Source organism: Aedes aegypti, chromosome 1 (genome assembly GCF_002204515.2).
Source record: "Aedes aegypti strain LVP_AGWG chromosome 1, AaegL5.0 Primary Assembly, whole genome shotgun sequence".
Classification (NCBI taxonomy): domain Eukaryota; kingdom Metazoa; phylum Arthropoda; class Insecta; order Diptera; family Culicidae; genus Aedes; species Aedes aegypti.
The window spans coordinates 235,990,611-236,007,900 of NC_035107.1; the positions used below are offsets into that span (position 1 = coordinate 235,990,611).

General features: G+C 36.5%; 1 protein-coding gene across 1 annotated transcript in view; it reads left to right on the forward strand.

Moving 5' to 3' along the window:
* Positions 1–17,290, forward strand: part of LOC5564685 (follicle-stimulating hormone receptor) — a 159,581-nt gene that overhangs the window by 113,096 nt on the left and 29,195 nt on the right. Inside the window, exons 7-10 of the mRNA XM_021837304.1 lie at positions 4,737–4,805; positions 4,932–5,006; positions 7,051–7,168; positions 7,256–7,444. Coding sequence (XP_021692996.1) covers positions 4,737–4,805; positions 4,932–5,006; positions 7,051–7,168; positions 7,256–7,444 — 451 coding nt within the window. The remainder of the gene's footprint in view (positions 1–4,736; positions 4,806–4,931; positions 5,007–7,050; positions 7,169–7,255; positions 7,445–17,290) is intronic.

The following is a 17,290-nucleotide window of genomic DNA, read 5'->3' on the forward strand; positions in this document are numbered from 1 at the left end:
ATATTTTTTGAACTAGCCGCCCGTGAATTACACCAGAATTAAGAGATACTGTCAATGTATTTTAAAGCATCAATTTCAGTACTAGTTTTAATTATTTATGATGCGTGGTTTACGGCTAACCAGCCGAGTGGAAGTTTAACAACTGCCAAAAAACTAAACATTACATATACTTTGCAATTGGATTTCATGGACAAATTGATGTGAAGTTTTGCGAAAAAGTTACATGTCTTCTCGGTGAGAATCGAACTCACGACTCACTGATCTCTAGTTAGGGCGCGTTACCCCTACGCCATGAGAGGACTCATGGACGCAGAAGTTAACCTGAATTCGATTTCAGCTCAATAATCAAGTGGTTCTTTTTCGCAAAGTGCACCTCTTTCGGAAGAATTAGATGCTCATCCAAACACAACGCTCTCTATTTATATCCAATGCCTAGCCCGAGAGCGCATTATTTTTTAGGTATTGAAATAACACACACACTCATGTTCCGTAACCGGTCGTTTGAGAACGTCGCGACCCATTGGAAGCCCACACAATAGAAATCTCAGCCATCACAGTTGATGGCTACCCGAGCAGAAGAAAATAACTACTGACTACCAAATTGAGGTATTCCATACCAGATAATTTCCAATACTTACAACCTTAATGAGGTATGAATGAGCCCTGCATAAGAGGTAAAATACCTCAAATAATACCTTCTGCATATTCTACAAATACCAAGCTGATAATTAGATCAGGTATTGAAATACCTAAATAATATTTGACGGGTTTTTATATAAAAGTGGTTTTTTCAATACTTTATTTATTTATTTATTTATTTCGTCAATCATTTGTAGACTACATAGTTACATAGTTTCTTTTATTCTAAGATTTCCTAGTGAGTTAAAATATGATTTCAATTTGGTCCGGGGCATACTAAGATCAATCATTTCACAGTGCTCATTGTAAACAGACATCATTTGATTTAGAGGACTAAATTTGGCGTAGTTTGTACGATAACGATCTAAAGTAAACAAATTTCTGTGACGCAATTGTCGATAAGGAGCATTAAAGTTTAATTTAGATAATAGCTTTGTTGAGTCAATACGTTGGGAAACGATATCATTAACAAATGCGACCATGGCATATTCTTGTCGCTGTTTTAATGTCTGAATTTTTATCAACATGCATCGTGCTTTATATGACGGAAGAGGAAATACAGTCCATCCTAATTTGCGGAGTGCGTATAGTAAAAACTGCTTTTGAATCGACTCTATTCGTTCTTCATGTGATTTCAAATATGGGGACCAGACAACACTACAATACTATAATATGAATCTCACATAAGCAACGTAAAGGGTTTTGATCGTATAAGGGTCTTGAAAATGATATCCGAAACGTTTTATGAAGTTAAGCATATTGCCCGCTTTATGAGTTATTGTGTTGTAATGTTCAACGAACGTTAATTTGGAATCCAAAATTACTCCTAGATCTCTAATTTTATCACATTTTTTAACTTGTTGGTTTCCTAACCTTATTGTTAAATTCGGAGTGTTTCGTTTTCTGCTATAAGTTATTAGAATACATTTTTCAACATTCAAATTCAATAAACTTTTAAAACACCAGGTATTAAATAAAAGTATTTCATTATGGAATGTTTCATAATCGTCGTCTTTCATGATTTCTATAAACAATTTCATGTCATCTGCATATATAAGAATCCGTATTTTTTTTAAGAAGAAAAGATACGTCGTTAACATATAAAATAAAAAGGAGAGGTCCTAAGTGGGAGCCTTGAGGAACACCTGATGTGACTTGAATTGGTTTGGATTTTTTGTCATTAAATCTTACTATTTGCTGCCGGTCAGTTAGATATGATTCAATCCATTTGAGAAGCTTTTTATCGATACCTATTTTACTCAGTTTGAAAATTAACATTGAAATGTCAAGTCTATCAAATGCTTTACTAAAATCAGTGTAGAGAGCCTCTACGTGGCTACCTTTATCCATTGCCATTATGGAATAATCAACAAACTCCAGGAGGTTTGTAGTAGTTGAACGGCCTTTAAAGAAGCCATGTTGTGAATTAGTTATTCTGTGTTTAATTTGACCAAAAATACATTTGTTAATAATTGATTCGAACAGTTTTGGAATGCATGAAATGATGGCAATCCCACGATAGTTCCTGATATCAGATTTTTTGCCTGATTTGTAAATACCAAGAAAGACTTTTTCCATTCCTTTGGAAATTCACCAGATTCAAGTGACATATTGAAAAGCCAGAATAGTGGAGATGTAAGTTCTACCGCTAAATTTTTTATAAATACTGGTTGAATTCCATCTGGCCCTGATCCTTTAGTAGCATCTAAATCATTCAGACCTGTCGTAATGTCTTGAACATGAATTTGATTTACTCCAACATCCCTTGAAATCTCTGGAAGGTATGAAAAATATCCAAAATCACGATCATTATCAGTGAAGTTCGTGTAAGTTTCTTGAAAAAAAGTTGCAAAAAGGTTACAAATATATTCTGAGTTATTTCCTTCTTTGTCGTCTAATGTAATTTTTGATGGGAAATTGTTTGAATTAATCTTTGATTTGACATAGTTGAAGAAATTCTTTGGACATGACTTGACTTCATTTTCGGTTTTTATGTTATAATCTGTAAGTGCATTAGAAGTAGTTAAATTTAGTTGATCACAAATACTCAGATACTTTTCTAAATTTGCTTGACTATTATGTGCCTTGTAGGTTTTGTGTGCTTTTTGTTTGCGATTTTTCAAATTAATGATTTGCTTATTGAACCAGACTGGATTTTTTGAACCAAAACCTAGTCTTTTACGTTTGAGTGGAACTTCCTCCTGAATTACCTCCGACAATATTTTGTAGAAGTTTTGTACGGCACTTTCAATATTTACTTCTTCTTTCAGATTGGATTGCCAGTTTACTCTATTTATTTTGTACCTTATATTGCCATAATTAGCCATATTGTAATCAAATACATACTCATAACTACAGTCGTGGGGATTAAGGTTACTGTGTACAAATATGGAATATTCGATCGAACGCTTCATTTTTCCATAACGGAGAAACAGATTCTACAACACAAAAATCCTCACATATATTCGTTAGAAGTAAATCTAAGAAACAATTCTGTTGGTTTTTGACATGATTAATTTGGTTGAGTCCTAGGAATGCAATTTTCTCAAATATAAATTGTAATGTTTCATTTTCAGCAACAACTGGAAGAAGAATGCTCTCATTATCATAATCTGGAATAAAATCTACATTTCGTTGATTGAAATCACCATAAATATGAATTTTATATTCAGGAGGAAAGTATGAAACGGTTTCTTCGGCTGCTTTAAAGAACACTTCATACGTTGACTTAGTAGCTCGATCAGGAGGAAAGTAAACTGACGCGAATATATGGGTCTCTCCAATGATCTCTGTTTTTACCCAAACGTGCTCAAAATCCTTAAATTTTGGTGAAGCAATAAGCTCAGAATTGAATTTTGAAGAAATTGCAACTAGAACTCCACCACCTGACTTCCTTTGGGTTAAAACTAAATCCCGATCATTTCTAAATACATTATAGTTGCTACCAAATAATAGTTCAATACCTCCAGCTGTCCTCAATAGCTATCGAATACCAAAATGAAGTATTTTTAATTGTTTTAAACATTTTTTTCAAATACCAAAATGAGGTATTGATAACTGAACAATACCTAATTGTGGTATGATACCAAAATAAGGTATGCATAAGTTATTGCGAGTTATTTTTTCCTCCTCGGGTAGCGTGGTGTGTTATTTCAATACCTAAAAAATAATGCGGTCTCGGACTAGGCATTGGATAAAAGGATCACGTGATTATTGAGCTGAAATCGAATTCAGGTTAACGTCTGCGTCCATGAGTCCTCTAATGGCGTAAGGGTAACGCGCCCTAACTAGAGATCAGGAAGTCGTGTGTTCGATTCTCACCGAGAAGACGTGTAACTTTTTCGCAAAACTTCACATCAATTTGGCCATTTAATCCAATTGCAAAGTATATGTAATGTTTAGTCTTTCGGTAGTTATCAATTTTAGATTTTTCAAAAGAATTGTTTCAAATTTCCTCTAAGATTTACTTGAGATATTTCTCCTGGTATTGTTTCTGGAACTCAGCCACACATTTTTTCAATAATTCCAACAAAGATTCTATTAGACAAACAGTTTTGGACAAAACATTTGCAACTTTTTCGATTTTCAAAAGCAGTAACGGTTTGACTAAAGTGAATTTTTTGATGATTTTTTTTATAAATTACATAACTGAACATATTGAAGGAATAGTTCCATTGTATCTTCAGCAAAATTGTAGATTTTACCGAGATGAACAAGTTTTCTGAAGACAGCTTATGTGGTGGGTCTTCCAGATTTTGAGATATATAGTTTTGAATTATTTGTCGAAAATTACACTTAAGTCAAATCGTTATTACTTAAAAACTCGTGATTGGAAAAATTATTCAAAAATATATGTTAAAATTCAAGTTATATTTGATGTTCTGTGAAAATTTCATTCGAATCGGTCCATAAATAACTGAGATCTAGCTAACCAAAGTTGGTCATTTTATATGCAAAATCGAAAAAGTTGCAAATGTTTGTCCAATTCTGTATCTGTTTCTCTTCATTATAACAAAACCATTTTGCTCTAAATCGTGAAATAGTTCAATTGTAATCCCGCTTCCCGTTGTTGTTGATTTCATTTCTATCTTTCGCAGAATTTTAGATAATAATGCACTCACCGACATCCATGGTGCCGCTTTCTTCGGTTCACAGGTAGCTAAACTGTAAGTATCCTGCAACGTTCATTAGACTCCCCTTTCATTCTGACTGTAATCCTTATTATCGGCTTTCACCTATAACATTTGTATCTCTATTTTCACCGAACGCCAATCCGGGAAACGACTAAGCAGCAGTCTGAAGCTCAACTTCAAACTGAAACACATCCACCCATCCGCCTTCGTTGGAATGCGAAACATCAGAGAGTTGTGAGTGTGTCGATTATGGTGGCCCATAATGATCAAACTAAGAAAAATCTGACGTTACATCCCTCAAAAATGTTCATTTGGATCCCCAGAAGCAATTTTAGCAAAATCCGTCAACTCTAAGGGGTCGTGAAAAGAGGCTTGAAGTTTGTATGAAGAAAATCAAACAATTTTGTTTAGATATTACCTAAATATAGAGGGAGATCCCGCAGTGCCGGACAGCACCCAATACCGGACGCCTTCTAAAAATTGAGAAAATATGGTCCAAACATGATGGTGTATTGAAAGAGAATAAGCTATTATAGAGAGGAATAGTTGCGTAGAATAACATATTCTTGAAATATGCACGCATTTTTTGGATGAACAGAGATGTATGAAAACCAATAGAAAGTTAACGTGTCGCCTTAAATTTGAAGTTATTCAATAATGACTTTGAATATGAAAAAATAATTTTGATCTTGCAGGAATAATAGAAAATCATCATAATTCAAAAGTGAGAATGTATTTTGTACCATATTTGAACTAAATATAGTCAATCTACAATTTTGGTTAAGCGGCTCCTATCCCTCGATTTCGGACAGCTGCATTTGTTACATATTTTTGTAATTTTTACACCAATGTTATCATATATATTCATTTTTCAAGGATTTTATTGATCATGGTATCAATCATGCAATAAAAATAGCAAGAATGAAAATTCAGAACAACACTTAAAATGTATTATTTTTCATAATATATGAAAGAGGTTTTTTGATGAACCACTTGCACACTAAGTAAAACTTCAATTACTCTTGTGAATGTTGTAAATTCAATGAATTGGCAGTAAAATACTAATCCTAGAGTAAAAACATTCGATGGTGTACAAGTTTACAGATTTCGAGGCATTTCCAGATCGTGCCTGGTATTGGGTACCACCTCTTAATATGGGTCAATTCGACACTATAATTCATCATCAAAATGCATATTTATATTTTCAAATTTATTTTTGAATGCTACAAAAACGATAATTTTTATCATAAACTAGTGGTCCCGGCAAACTTCGTCTTGCCATCAAGTAGGCTGTTGAAAAACGCTATAGATCGTCTTATACAAAATGACAGTTCCGTGCACTCTCGTTTTTCCAACTTTCCCGGTAATTATCCTGGGAGTTTTATACACACAAACACGTCGGAACCCTTGACGAACAAAACGGAGGAAGAATCATTCAAATGCGTTGACCCGTTCGTAAGCCATTTCGTGACATACAAACACCAATCCATTCTTATTTATATAGATAGGCACAAAGTCCGTATAAAATAAAAAGTTTTTGAATTACGAATTTAGCGGCTTAGGTGTTTGGTACTGGGGAATCTCCCCCTCCATTTAAACAATGCAAATACTCAAGTTTAACAGTGTCTAGACGCCATGTTACTAGTTGGTGCAGTGGTAATACATAAAAATATAAAGTTCCCCCTCAATTTCTACCCACTATCATCCAACAGAAGGCCAAATCATTCCCCCACCGAAACGTTGGAAGTTAAATAACTATCCCGCTTTCACTACGTTTGACGTGACTGTGTTTATTTTTCTAAAAGTTAAAAAACAAAAATTAATTAAAATGTTTTAGGACATTTGTCATTTGGCTGATTCGGTATTACATTGAACATTCGTGCATACAATGATCGATAATATTGAGAACATCGTTACTTACTAAAATCTTGGCCATTGAAGCCCAATATAAAAGTCGAACATAATGAACCTTGATTTATTTAAAATTTAAAACACCTTGGATCGTGCAATATGCCTAACAGTAAGCAATTTCCTAAGAAAACTGCATTTTTAATAGTACCGTCATTAGGAGTGACATTGATTACTGGTACTTGATTTTCTTCATTCAAACTTCCAGATCGTTTAGCCTCCCTATAAAGTTGATGGATTCTGGGGATCCACATGAACAAATTAAGAGGGTGTAACTTAAGATTTTTACAGGTTGATTTTTCCACATAAAAATGGGTCACCTTAGTGACGATTCAAGAGTTAATACATTAATTCCCGTTTTATTCGGCAGGGACCTATCCGGAACGGCATTGGAAGCCATGCCGACTGAAGGCCTCAGCGAGCTGGAGGTTCTGCGGATTCAGAACACCCACTCGCTAAAAACCATCCCGTCGGTGTATAATTTCAAGGTTAGAACAAGTACCACTCAGCTACTGTGCGGACACCGTCAATTAAAACTTTCCCCATTGCTCTTCTATCCGTGGCTATCGTTTCAGAACCTGCAAACGGCGTACCTGACGCATTCGTTCCACTGTTGTGCGTTCCAATACCCGGCGAGGCATGACCCGGACGGCCATGAACAAGCCCTGCGACGATTCCATGAAGTCCAGAAAAAGTGCATCGCTAAAGGTTATTCCACACCGAACGTGAAAGTGGGAAGCTTCGCCGAACTGGCAACAGATGGGGTAAGTCCGGGCCGGATATACCTAAATGGCCAATGGGTATAAAACTTACTCCAATTTCGGTGGATAGATTCAGTCCGCTTAATTGATATTCGATGCGGGAGCGAAAGCTTCCTACGAAAAAATGTTGATGCTGCACTGTGGGCGGTTTCCATACAGTGTGGTGACTAAAAATATTTTAGGGATTCGATGTAAGGCTTTCAATTTCATAGCATAAATTTAGTGTTTTAATTGAAAAAGAGTGTTCTTGAATGGCTTAAGTAATCGAGTTCGTTTTCGCATGTCTCCGAAGTAATTTTACTTGTACATCAGCCTGTGTGTTTTAATGGATTTGAACATGGTTTGCGGCTACTTCAGACGAGGATGGATTTATCAACTGGTGAGCTCGTTTCATGCTATTGCTTAAAACGAATGAAATAACATACATTTCTCTCGTTTAGCCCTATTCAGCCGTATCGTTGAAAACAGTCGTCTTTGCAAGTCATTAGCTGAAAAGAAATCGATAATTGCAGTCATTGGCGTAGCTAGGATTTTTGTCAGTAGGAGGCGAAGAGCCTTAAGAATTATTTTTCATATTACTCGCCAAAATTACAATTTTTGACTCCTTATTTGTATGAATATATACATTAGAGTGGTTCAAAAAATCGTTTTTGCTCCACACTGCTCATTTGATTCTAGATCAAATTCTGAGTGTCTTCCAAAAATTTGAACTCATTTGGATGAAAACTGAGACTGCACAAGCCCTTTAAAGTTTATATGGAATTACTATGGTAAAAGAAAGCAAATCATTCAATCGGTCATAGTGTTTGCCCATGTGCTTTTGGGGATTAGATATTGTGAGATACATTCATCAACTTTGCCGAAGACCGTTTTTAAATCGGACGCCCCAGTAATTAGTTATTGATTTTTGAATGAGTTGTAAAACTTTGGCTATAATTATTGGGCTGTTCTGCAGGCATCACTGGATATATGCAGTAAAACATAGTAGCCATGATTTGTGCGTGCTATCTTTTGCGCCAGTGCAGCAATGTTGCCTGTTTAGAAGTTAAATGAGCACTGCTGAAGAATTTGTGACTGGATATAAATCAATATCTAATTACTGAGGCGTCCGATTTGAAAACGGTCTTCGGCAAAGTTGTAGCTGATGAATGTATCTCATAGTATCAATGTAGCTCTAGTCCCCAAGAGCGCATGGGCAAAAACTATGACCGATTGAATGATTTGCTTGATTTTCCCATAGTAATTCCCATATAAACTTTAAAGGGCTTGTGCAGTCTCAGTTTTCATCCAAATGAGCTCAAATTTTGGGAGGACACTCAGAATTTGATCTAGAATCGAATGAGCGGTGTGGAGCAAAAACAATTTTTTGAACCACTCTAATATACATATAATCTATTACAGATCAATGTCCAGACAACCTAAAAGTTTCCCACAAAATTTGCTAAAATATTATGAACAATTAATTTGAACTTGTTAATTCCGAACGTGAATAGTAGGTTTGAGCGCATTTTAATCAGCATTTTTTTCATTTCTAACGTTTTTTGCATTCAATGACCACGAAATTATAGATTTTATTGACTAACTAGTTGTCCCGGCAAACTTCGTCCTGCCATCAAGTAGGTTGTTGGAAAACGCTATGAATCGTCCCATACAAAATGACAATTCTGTTCACGCTCGTTTTTTTCCGACTTTCCCGGTGAATATCCTGGGATTTTCATACGCACAAACACGTCGGAACATTTGACAAACAAAACGCAAAAATAATCATTCAAATCCGTTGACCCGTTCGGAAGCCATTTCGTGACATACTAGCACCTTTCCGTTTTTATTTCAATAGATAATTTTTCGACTTTTGTCCACCTAATCGGCCATAGTGACGTTTGGCGGTGAAGTGCTTCTTGGTACGTTATGGATGCTATGCTGTGCTCTGCTCACGCATAATATCTATTTTGGGAAGGCGACGTTGGAGAAAAGTTTGCGGCGGCTGGATGGATGAAAATGATTGATCGATTCCTAATTATACCAATGAAATCATAGATGATAGGTCATTCTACTTGTTATGCTTTCGAATCTGGAGTATATGACACCAGAATTGCTGTGTATATTACGATTTGTTTCTCGTAGTGCAATATTTTACAACCCATATATGTTATTATATGTTTAAATGTAAATCATAATGACTTCCAAAAAGAGAAACAATCAAACGAATTTCAATCACTTCGCATTAGCATGCCAATTTGGTGCACGAACAATTTTGTTTAAACTATTGAAAGCTTATTTATTGGCACGACATTTTGTCCTGTAATGGGATCGATGATCCCTTTCCAAAGCTATTACAGAATATGACACATGTCACCCGAAAATGCTCGGTCATAAGCCTCTTTCACACCCAAATACTTTTGACTGCCGATGAAAAGTCCAATTAGCCTCGTCAGAGATTGAATTTGATGGTTATCCTTTGATGGTGTAAATAAATTTCAGTTCGGTAGAAACCTCCACATTGCGCGTGTTCTCAAGAGGTGCTTAAGCCAATTTCTACTATTCGGGACTCAAGTAAATTGGGGATTTACAAATGACTTCAAAAGCATTACCACACGCCAGACTTTCAATTAGGTCCCCAATGTCATTGCGATTGAGTCTTTGAAACGAATTTATTTCAGGTTGACAGCATGGCGTGCTTTTCGCGTTCCGCAAACATACGCTTGTTAAACACATCAAACCGTACCACTTGGGAAAGTAAGGCATCCAAAGCAGTAAAGCTCAAGGCAGAAAATTCCACTCAGAGGTGTTTATGCTGATGTATTTCTAGCAGGTGGTGGTACTTTAAAAGCAGTTGTCAAACACACATGTCGATTGCGGTACCGGCCTACTTTTGATTCCAGGGGCTACTTTGGACACTCACCTTTTGTATTTATTAGCAGCGTAAATATTAATCTGAGCAATTTTGTGTCTTCAGCACTTTTATTAACCAATATATGCTCTACCACTAGGCATGATTTTTTCTTGGAACAACATCAACAATAACAGAATAAACAAGAAAACATTTAAAAAAAGCCCGAATAAATATTCACAAGGTATAAAACATTGGCTATACAAACATTGTTTGAATTTTACCCATGTCGTTGAAACTTATTGGGAGCATCACAAAACTATCGAATCGTCATGTTTCATGAAAATCTTGTGATTTGTTTTGCTTAAAATTATTGTTTTATTAAAATAATTGATCAAAGGTCTTATTTTTGTGACTTTGATTTTATTACAATGTTTTGGTTTGTGTATTTTACAACATAAAAAAAATAAAATCAATGTTTGTAAAAGTGAATAGACATAAAACACACATATTTCAATACGTACCAATGTCAAATTCACAACATAATCTCTAAAAAACTATATTTCGTCATATTTTACATGAATTTGTAGTACAGAACAGTTGCATCCTTCAAATGCTTAAATTAAACTACTCTTAAGCCAGCTCTAAACGGCCAAAAAGCTAAAAGCATATTGCAAAAGCAAACTTACTTCTTTACGATCTTGCTAAACTTTACTTCATAGATTGCGTTTTTAATGAAAATTACTTACTGGTATTAAATTAGTTACCGGTATTAATGTGATCCTTCAACATATCGTTCATATAACAGTAAGAATAGAAAAAAAGAGTTTTTGTACATAACTCATTTATCATCGCAGTACCTAGTAGTTACGTCGTTCGTTTATGTCAACTTGAAAAACGCGCATTCGTTATCCATAGTTCCATTTAAGAGGAAGTTGAAATTTTAAATGTCATACTGCAAACTGAGAATAGTTAATGGCATGTTTCGTTGAAATTTGTTATACCGTAAAATGGGGTGTTAAGGACTCGTGGGGTTTCAAGAGATTGAACTTCTCAATCAAGTTCGACAAATCACAGAAACGTGGAAAATCGATATATAAGTCATCTGAAATGCTCGATTTGTTCGGAGGATTGTGAGCTGCATTATGTAATAGGAGTTATCTATTAATATGAAGTATTGTGGTTGCTAGATATTGAAAACTTTTAAAAACATTTTTGTTCGAATTTTATGGGCTAAATACATTCATCTACAAAACCAAGATATATATTTGAGAAAAATTCGCGAGTAACGTAGAAGAGAAGTAAATTTAATTGAGATCATAGTCCAGACAAAAACTTCTTAAAATTATATCTGGGTTTCGATTTTTAGAAACTTTTATGCAAAAAGTCTCGTTTTGAAAATAAGTGGGGTGTTAAGGGTTTATCTATTCTAACTTTTCTAAGTTACTAAACCCATTTGATTTATGCCGATATGTATTTCAATATAGCTTTGGATTGTTCCGTGAAGTTAACCTGCATGGAAAGTTAAGGGATCTATTTCGTAAGTCACTGAATATCACCAGAAAAGACTTATCTCAAAATTTGGTAAAATTGTTAGGAAAATGTAGATTAAAACTGAATTGGGGATACGACTGTGATAATTATGTTCTAGGTTATGGCTTTCAATCTATTACGCTCAAAAACGGATTTTAAGTTTTCATGTCCAAAACGTCGGATGAAAACTTAAAATCCGTTTTGAGCATAATAGATTAAAGCCATAACTTAAAAGATAAAAACTGATTAATGTGAATATGAGGTTTTCATGATAGTATTTTCAAAAGCTGTTTCATCGCATTGGTGAAAAGTTCGGAAATAGGAATGGTTATCTTATATGAGATGGTTTTGGAGCTATTTATTATTTTAAGCACTACCTACGTCCTAGATAAACAATAATAATATAAGGTTATTTCCGATCTCTTTTTGGAAAACTTTTAAGGCTTGGTGGTCATGTGTTAAGTGTAGTCGAGCATTGAGTACATTGTAGTATAGTGTGCGCGATTTTCGCTTAATATTGGAAACTTTTCGTTAGGATTTTTTTCCGATTATGCCATTGGGTGTTACATGCAAATCCGTTATTTGGTGTGGTGCTTTATTTAAAAGGCAAAATGGACACTTACTCTATTCAAACTGAAAGCTTGTTGAAATTATCCTTTTTTTGACAAGTCATGACAAGGTTGCTCTGCACTATTCTAGGATACGAATACTGCATATAAGTATACAAATCCTTTCAAGACGGTTGACAGCTATACCCTTGAAAAAGGCCCAATAAAAGAGCCGAAACGTCGGGCAAAGCAAAACATACCGTTTTGATTTTTTCCCATGACTGAGAAAGCCAAATAAACGTAATTTAAATAATATTTTTTTGCTGTTGGCAAAGTATAGTTTTATTTACAAATTCCTTAACACGCCTTTTTGCATTTTCGTCAAAAATCACACATTTCATTCTGCCATAGGATAATCTTCATTGTAATTGGCTCTTGAAATACACGCCGGGAGAATGGTAGGACTGTATTTTGTTCAATTATTGACATACTAGAAGTTGCTCGAAAATTCGGTAGAATTTATTTTTTCATCCCTTAACACCCCATTTTACGGTATATGCGTAATTGATTCTAGCTTTGCAATTTTCTACATTAAATTTATCAATAAAAAACGTTCCATAACATCACAGTGGACGACAATCTATTTAATCAGTTTGAAAGCTATAAGGAAAAATCATTTCATTAGCAAATTGTGAAAATGTCCAAAGTAGCCCCTTTTTTGTCTTGAAGGACACACTTTTTTCGCTATTCAAGCATTTTTGTTATTTCTTAATGGATTTGCCTCATATTTTGCACATTTGTTACGTACATATACAACTTAAATATAGGCAAAAATTATCAACATCTATCCATAATTCTAAGAGTTACAAATCCTCAAAGTTAGAGAATGTGGAAATAATGTCAAAAGAAGCCCCGTTTGACGGTACGTAGAGTGGCGTACAAGCATATCTTCCATATAAGCGTGTCGATTCCAACCGACTCCATCTATTCGATTAGGTCAAATGTCATAAGGCAGAATTTTATTTTGCCTCAGTAGTTGCATGAATGAATTCGTTTCAATGAAAAACAGCGTCTCCCTAATGGACTTAATGAATATAGTTACTGCCCAGCAATCCCTACCTCCTCGTGGTACTGGCCGAGATACGAGTAACCTTGGGAAAGATCGGGTAACCAACCCCGGTGGGAACTTTACTGTAAAAAAAACAAACAAGGAATAGTCATCGAGAGAATACGCACCGTGACAATCGGCGAAGACCACAGTGAAATAAAGGAACTAGTGAACTAGCATACTTGCCGATGTGCTGAAGGACCGAGAATTCAGCATCTTAGCGTTGCAGGAAATGTGTTGAAAGGAATCAATGATGCGAGCGTTTAGAGGTACCATACCATCTACCGGTGGCCGATCAATAAGAGATTGTGGAAGTTGAGGATCAAAGGCTGACTCTTCAACTTCATCATAATAATTCTGCACAGCCCTCACTCCGGAAGCACTGATGATGATAAAGACGCCTCTTACGCGCAGCTCGAACGCGAGTACGACAGCTGTCCAAGCCACGACGTCAAAATCATCATAGGATATCTCACCATCTGGTGATGGTTAAACTGCGCCCAAAACTCTCCGTGGACAACGTACGGTACTGACGGCCGCGGTATGACCTTGAGCGGCTTAAGCAACCGAATGTCTCAACTGCGCACCCCGGGACTGCATTACCGGAAGAGGATGAGCTGGATGAAGCCCCTTTTGAGGGTTGCTGGAGAACAGTGAAAGTAGCCATCAACGATGCAGCTGAGAACGACGTCGGGTACGTGGGACGAAGTCAACGGAACGACTGGTTCAACGAGGAATATAAGCTGATTTGGGAGGAGAAGAATGCAGCGCGGGTGGCCATACTGCAGCAAGGGATCCGGCAGAACGTGGAACGTTATAGACGAAAACGACAACAGCAGACTTGCCTCTCTCGGGAGAAAAAACGCCGAGGAGTGCGAAGAGATGAAACAGCTGTACTGGTCTCAAGAAACACTTAAGTTCTATCAGAAGCTCAACGCATCCCGCAATGGCTTCGTGCCGCGAGCCAAGATGTGCAGGGATAAGGATGGGAGCATCTCGACAGACGAACATGAGATAATCGCAAGATGGAAGCAGCACTTCGAGGAACACTTGAATGGCATTCAGAGCACATGTAATGAAGTTCGAGACAACGAAAATGCCTTTGTCAATACTGCGGACGATAGAAACCAACCAGCCTCCACTTTGGGGACGGTACACAAATTATGTCACGCTAAATTTTAACTTTTTTTCTTACACCATGTCCTGCCCAACGCACCCTTCCGACTATCGCCACCTTCTGGATGCTGGGTTCGCCGTAGAGCCTAGCGAGCTCGTGGTTCATTATCCGCCGCCACACACCGTTCTCCTGTATACTGCCAAAGATGGTTCTAAGCACTCTTCGTTCGAACACTCCAAGCGCTTGCAAGTCCTCGTCCAGCATGGTCTATGCTTCATGTCCATAGAGGACCACCGGTCTCATTAGCGTTTTGTACATGGTACATGTGGTGCGGGGGTGAATCTTTCTCGACCGCAGCTTCTACTGGAGCCCATAGTAGGCGCAACTTTCACTGATGATGCGTCTCCGTATTTCATGAGTAACGTTGTTATCAGCCGTTAACAAGGATCCGAGGTATACGAACTCATCAACCACCTCAAAAGTATCTCCGTCTATCGTAACACTGCTTCCAAGGCGGGCTCTGTCGCGCTCGGTTCTGCCTATCAGCATGTACTTTGTTTTTGACGCATCATGTTTCAGGCACGTACAGGTCTGCCACCGTTCCAAATGTTCTGCCGACAATATCCATATCATCCGCGAAGCAAACAAATTGGCTAGATCTTGTGAAAATCGTGCCTCGGTTATTGAACTCGGCTCTCCGCATGACACCTGCTAGCGCGATGTTGAACAGCAGGCACAAAAGTCCATCATCCTGTCGAAGTCCCCGGCGGGATTCGAACAAACTGGAATGTTCGCCCGAAATCTTCACGCTATTCTGCACACCGTCCATCGTTGCTCTTTTTAGTCTTGTGAGCTTCCCGAGAAAGCTGTACTCGTCCATGATTTTCCATAGCTCTTCACGGTCGATGCTATTATAAGCCGCTTCAAAATTAATGAATAGGAAACCAGTTTGATAACTTCCCACAAACTCATTTGCTATTGGTGTGAGACGACGGAAGATAATCTGGATAGCACTTTGTAGGCGGCATTCAGGATAGAGATCGCACGATAGTTTTCACATTCCAGTTTGTCGCCCTTCTCGTAGATGGGACATATGGCCCCTTGCTTCCACTCCTCCGGCAGCTGTTCCGTTTCCCAGATTCTGACAATCAGCCGGTGCAGACAGGCGGCCAACCACTCCGGGCCCATTTTGATGAGTTGACCAAGATTTGATCTATTGTAGTATATCCCGTGTCCTTTGTTTAGTGCATATCGTGTTACCTATTGAAAAGTGATAATGTATTCGGCTTTCTTACAGTTGTAATTCCTAACTTGATCGCAGGAAAGGATTCTAATTGAAAGGTTCCGCTATTTATACCCTTTGAAGAATGTGGTGAGTACACTCTCCACAGGCGCGACCCTTTATCAGTCAAAATCGGATCCCTTGATAAAGCCAAGAAATTACACCGATATTGTCCATGCATTAGAATCCTAGTCCTTATTTCTTCAAACTAAAGAACTAAATAAATAAAAAAATAGAAAACAAATTGTTGTATTCGACTCATTTTTTTCCTTGGCTCAATATCATTCTCGGTAACTGGGAAAACCGAGACTTATCACTTTCAACAAGGTTTACAAATGTAACAAGGACTAAAAAATGTTCCTTTGATTATTGTAATATCCTATTCTCTTCGTTTGAAGCAGTCAGGACTAGAGTTCACAGGTAGATCTTTACCCCATAACGCACCACGAAAAGGTGATCTAACCGCGTTATGGGTCCCGTAAAACGGGGTAACTTTGATAGTTTTTTTTGAAGAAAACTTGAATATTTATACATGCTGTTTAAAGGAATTGTAATTTACATTTTTAAAACAAGTACTGGCATCGTAGCTATCGATTGCAAATGATAGATTGCCAAAATATTTATTTTGAATGGATATATAATTCTTCATATAATCGAAAGTCGGCTTTCTGTTTTGGGGTAACTTTGATAGTCGAACAAAGCGTTGCATATCTCTAGGCGTTTAACGCTATATGGAAATTTCTGACTTCGATTACAAAAATGGTCCCAGTTTGTAAAAATGGTAAGAGATTTGATACTGAATTCATGTTCTACTACAACTAGGCTGTCCAGGGTAAGTGACGAACTCATTATGGCTTCATCAAATAGTGATCGTAGAACAGATTGTTTGTAAGCGTTTCAAAAATGCTAAAATCTCATAATTTTTTTTTTATATTTGCATATATATCCTCAAATGTACCGTTATCCGGGGGCAAATTGATCACTATTTCACAATTTTTTGTCATGTTATCCTTTAGAAATCAAATATTGTCAAAATTATTTCGGTAAAATCAGTACTTCCTTGATCTCTATCAGTTTATGTAATCGATTTTTTATGAAATTAAATTTAACATTTCATAAAATTAGTTTTAATATCAAAAATTGAAAATGACACATTGGGGTGAAATAGATCACTGTATATTAAAGCATATTTTAAAAAGTAAAATTTCCCTATCTACTAAATTTGGGTCTCCTAAATCTGAAAATGATGTCAAAATTCTTAAAACTCATGATGATATACATTTTATTGCAAAATTAAACTATGTAAATCTGCATAATACGCCTAAAAAATGTATGCCGTATCTAAAAATGTAATGTATGTAAAAAATGTATGCAATTTTCCTTGAAATAAGCACGTTATTCAACAATAAACGGTTTTATGAGCAAAAACTA